Raw genomic sequence first — 5,054 nt, forward strand, 5'->3', positions numbered from 1 at the left:
AGTATTTACTGTCATATTCCCATATATCATTGTGATGTTGTTTATTCTATTACTCTTGTTCTCTTCTGCTTGTTTTCTTTTTTCTTTCTCAGCAGGTGACCCAGGTGATTGATATATGCATTTTTTTTCTCTGCCCGTTCTGTTAGTTTTTGTCCTTTGCCCTTCTCCCCCGTCCCTCTTCTCAGCTGTTTCTCTTTCCCTCTTTCTTTCTCCCCTTCTTTCCCCCAGTTCAGTCTGTCCCGTATTCAGTAAGTGAAAATAAAATAAACAATAAAAGGTGAATCAAATGGACCATTACAAGGCTGGGATGGTCAATTTGGTAAAGTAAATCCGTTGGGCATCTTTGTTTGCCTTTTAGACAACAATTCTGATGGCAAAAGAGCCAAACGGGACAGGCAAAAAAAAAAAAAAGTTAACGTGCAGTTTAATCGCCCTGCTCATATTTGAAATGACCCTGTGCTGTCATGCATATGCAAGATGAGTTAAATACTGATGTGTGATAGAAGTTCAAACCCTAACAGTGCCAAAGAGCCGCCCCTCATACACTGTGTCATTTATTGTTGCGGTGCTGGTGCAGGAGTGGCAGGCTGCTGGTGTGGAGCAGCTCAGGCTTAGCACTGTGGACCTGACTGGTGTCCCCAGCATGGAGAATCTCCACAGAGGCGTGGAGTTTGCACTGCAGCATAAAGAGCAGGGAACCAGTGTGTACGTGCACTGCAAGGCTGGACGTTCCCGGAGCGCCACATTAGCTGCCGCCTACCTCATACGGGTCAGTATGATGCATTCAGACTGCCACCTGCTGTTTGAACTGCAGACAGCACAAAAACCGAGTGGAGAGAAGAACATCCCACTTTTCATGGTAACGCAAGATAAAGCATAAAGAGCGGATAAAAAATAAAGAAATAAATAATAAATAGAATAATAAATTTACATTTGTTATGTTGGATAATTTTGAACAAATAAGAATAAGGTGGCAACAAATCCGTTTTTTACAGGAAGCAAATAATTATACTGCTATAAAATCTGAGCACCGCATAAGCACTTTTAAGCACTTTTAAGTACTTTTAAGTACTTTTAAGTACTTTTAAGTATTTTTAAGTACTTTTAAGTACTGTGTAATTTCCTGGTAATTTAGCAGCAAAACAAACAATATTTCCCTGTATTTACGTCCTAAGTACGTGTTACTTTTTGTGGAGCAGGCAATATTACAGAGTGGCCTAAACGTGCCTATCCTGCATGTATTTTAGAGGAAAGGAGACACAATTTATACTGTAGGTAATTTTGAGTATTGCATAACTTATTTTAAGTCAGGGTCTCATATTTGCAGCCTGGGGGCCACTTGAAGAAATGTCATGCAGTTTGTCTTTGAAGTTCTTTAAAAAGCTGAGAATGACTGAATATGAAGGCAGCATGAGCAGAGAGCACAAACATGCTGAGGGATCAGCTGTTAGCTCAGTGACAGAGTCACACTCATGTCTGCAGTTTATTTTGTTAAACATGAACACAATGACAGCAGCAGTGCTGCCACGTGTGTGCACAGAGAGGACCAGTGTGTTCGTTTGGTGGTTCGATGAAAGGATTCAGTTTGTTACAATCTGCGTTCATGTTTGCAGTTTTGTCTCGTTATACAATATTTGAAATTTAAAAAACAAAACAAAACATTTTCAGAAATATTTGTGGGTGTTTTCTTGTTTGTTTCGTTTTTTATTACTACTTGAACACAAAGTGGTCTTCCAATGAGATGACATCGTTTCAGTTTCAGAGCCTGTTTTAAGTGGTGTGTAATTAGCTGGTAATTTTGCAGAAAAACAATATTTTTGATGCAGTTTTTGTGTTGACGGCTGTAAATGTTGAGTGACTTAACCTTCCCTTTTTACATCCTTATTTTGTTACACTGTGTACATGATGGATTTTCTGTTATTCAGTTGTTCTTTTTAACTTACAGTGTATTTAAAATTACTTACACTGTAAGCTGTGTCTCCTTTCCTGTAAAATACCCAGAAACTGGCCGAGGTTAATCCGCTTCATAATATGGCCCTCTCCCTGAACAGTACAGCATACTGCTAAATTACAATGTAATATATTTCTTTGTTTCCTGAAAAAACCCTGACTTTTTACCCTCTTATTCCAGCGTACTTACCTTTAAAGTATTTGTATGTACCGGTAAATATAATCTCATGGTCATTTCAGATAAAACACATGCCACATTTAACTCCGTTTTTGACCTGTTTACCTCCACATGCACTGAACCACAGAGTGTTTAAGTCAATATTCCAGAGTGGTGACTGTATGAAACATGCTCATGGCTGATGAGTCGCTCAGGCATCAAGCGACAGGTTTGCTGTGTTGACCGTTTGCTTTCCTGCTGACAGTTACACTGCTGGACTCCAGACGAGGCCTGTCAGAAGCTGGCATCTGTTCGACCGCACATCCTAGTACGCTCCGCTCAGCTGGAGATGCTGAGGAAGTACTACCAGCAGATATGTGCACAGTCCAGCTGAGAAAGTGGGGCAGTGTGTCGGACCTCATCGTGTTCCCACTGGAGGTGGGGGACGGCGACTCAGAGCCTTGATCAAAACAACTGTAACAGGAAATGCAACTGTTGCCTTTTCAGCAAGTGCTCTTTGGCATGTGTACAGCTGCAGAACAGAACATGTTGTTTATCTGTTTTTGTTACTCTTTAATATAATTTTGTTGAAAGAAAATTTTCTTTTTATATTTGATTTCCAGCCACGTTATTCTGTTTTAACTAACAAACTAAGACAAATCACTGCAATGCTCTCCACATTTGTTTTTAAAAAAAGAAAACACTCCCCTCAGAGCCGGCTGACGTCAGCTGGAGTTTAGTCAACAGGATGAGAACACTGTAGTAAATAATTCAGTAATGAAGGTGTTTCTGTGTAGACTGGAAAATATTTGCTTTATATTTTTCTGCAGTGCCTCATAATGTAAAAAAATGACCATAAATAAATGTTTATGACAAAAAGAGTAATGGTGCTTCTTTATTTTCAGTAGTTTGTTCATATTGGCAAGCACATATTTAAATAAAGTTAGGATGTTCCAATGTGACAGTTATCAAGAAGGTTTAATATGAGGATGGAGTCCCCGAAGCAAACACACATGAAAAATGTTCAAGTGATAATACTGTTAGATTCTATTTCATGCAAACAAATAGAAAAATTAAATTGAAGTAAAACAAAATAAAACCTAAATCTAACTGTAGCGAGGACAAACATTCGGTCAACTTTTACATCCTAGTAGGGTAGCTGTTTATTGGAAGTTCATTTAACTTTAACATTTAATATTAGTTTCCACTGACACGCTGTTGGCTAACAGCACTGACCATTTTGTGCTGGATGATCTTCCTGACACAACCCTCCCCTTTAATCCAGACTTGAGAGGCCACTCGGCGTAGTCTGACTTGTCGACTGCCAGTGCTGCATCGTATCATGACACATTGTTATATAAATCATGGTATTTTAAGCATTTGCATGGTTTGGGGCTAAAAAATTACACGCGAGTGCCAAACTCAATTAATTAAATACATCTGTAAATAACTAAATGTAGCATGGATTAATTAAAAATTGAAATAATTTATTCAGTAATTACAGTTTTAAATATTTAATTATTTACAATTTTATTTAAAAATATTGAATTAGTAATTATTTAATGAAATCATTTGGCACTCTTAAAATGTGATGTTTGAATATTTCCATTTCAGTGCATTTTCCAGGGCACATTGAGTGACATTTGTCTTCCCGTCCACGAGGGGGCGACTGGCCGCTGATAGTCAGCTCTCGGCCCGAAGAGGAAACTTGAGAGAGCCAACATGGCGGCGTCGTTGGTACGGTTTGTCCGCGGAGGTCTTGGAAGGAGTTTTAACAGTACGTTAACTAGAAATCCATATACAGGCTGTAGATTGCAGTGATTCGTTTTAGCCTGCGTCCGTTTGCGTGCTACCAATACAGTGTCGTCTTCAGCTGTCAAATGCTCCGTGTTTGACCTTCGAGCTAGCTAATGCTACCTTTAGCCAGCTCTTGTGTAGCAGTGCGGATTCACTCGTCAGTACCTCTGTGATTGATCCTTTCTGTCTGTCCCTCCTCAGTTGCGAGGACTTCGTGTCTCCTGCAGCAGCAGACCAGACTGCAGGGCTCCAGCACCGAGACCAGACGTGAGTACACACTAACTCATCGTGCAGGGTAGTGCCGCTGAACCACCGAGCTGTTTGACATTAGGACTAATAGCTGTCACTAATAGCTGAGAACCCCAGAGTTAGAATTGTTTTAACTCAACTAGTTAACAGGACGTTACTGTGGGAGTATGGAGCAGCAAATCATTGTTTGTACCTACGGACATGGTTGCATTGACGGGTTGTTTTTGTCCCCGGTACTAACATTACACAGCAACAACTAAAAACATCAGACTTTTTTTAAACACTGACAGGTGCTTTAAAAATATCCAGAGGGTCCACATATATGTAACAGCACATGGAGTGGGGTCCACAGTGAAAGCTGCTGTGTTTGTGACTGTTGTGATGGTATTTTGTCTGCTGACAGACACACAAAGCTCGACCTATCAGATAAAGCACTACATACATCAAATGAAAATTTAGTGTTTTCCCAACAGTAAAAGACTTTCGTGACTTTGTGCGCGTGTCAGATGAATGAGAAAAAAACTCTGGTGCACAAAGTTGGCAACAAAGAGGCGACACCGCATGTATGTAGCACAGCTGCTGGCTTAGTGTGCCGCTTCTTGAAGTCTGATCTTTGGGCTGAAACATCTGTGTTGAATCGTCCTTAGGGAGGGGAGTCCCAGTAATGACTCACGATGTTTCCCTTATCTTTACAATTTGCTAATGAGGGGCATGATTGGCTTTGACATTTTATATTCTTTGCTATGTTAAGGCTATACATGGACTTTTATTTACATTTGTTCATAAAGTCATTGTGCTTCAGTTTTGTTTTAAAAAAAAAAAGATAATTGGAAGAAAACAATTGAATGAAACAACATTTAGTCCCAGAACATAAGAATACACACACACACACACACACACA

General features: G+C 39.7%; 2 protein-coding genes across 2 annotated transcripts in view; both read left to right on the forward strand.

The window, feature by feature from the left end:
* The window catches only part of ptpmt1 (protein tyrosine phosphatase mitochondrial 1), a 7,047-nt gene extending 4,087 nt beyond the window's left edge, over window positions 1-2,960 (forward strand). The window contains exons 3-4 of the mRNA XM_005746697.2: window positions 578-769; window positions 2,373-2,960. Coding sequence (XP_005746754.1) covers window positions 578-769; window positions 2,373-2,501 — 321 coding nt within the window. The 3' untranslated portion in view covers window positions 2,502-2,960. The remainder of the gene's footprint in view (window positions 1-577; window positions 770-2,372) is intronic.
* Window positions 2,961-3,770: 810 nt separating this feature from the next.
* The window catches only part of ndufs3 (NADH:ubiquinone oxidoreductase core subunit S3), an 11,281-nt gene continuing 9,997 nt past the window's right edge, over window positions 3,771-5,054 (forward strand). The window contains exons 1-2 of the mRNA XM_005746698.1: window positions 3,771-3,884; window positions 4,106-4,171. Of these exons, the coding sequence (XP_005746755.1) occupies window positions 3,830-3,884; window positions 4,106-4,171 (121 nt within the window). The 5' untranslated portion in view covers window positions 3,771-3,829. The remainder of the gene's footprint in view (window positions 3,885-4,105; window positions 4,172-5,054) is intronic.

The sequence above is a fragment of the Pundamilia nyererei genome, unplaced genomic scaffold, assembly GCF_000239375.1.
Source record: "Pundamilia nyererei isolate P.nyererei 1_Seehausen unplaced genomic scaffold, PunNye1.0 scaffold00181, whole genome shotgun sequence".
Classification (NCBI taxonomy): Eukaryota; Metazoa; Chordata; class Actinopteri; order Cichliformes; family Cichlidae; genus Pundamilia; species Pundamilia nyererei.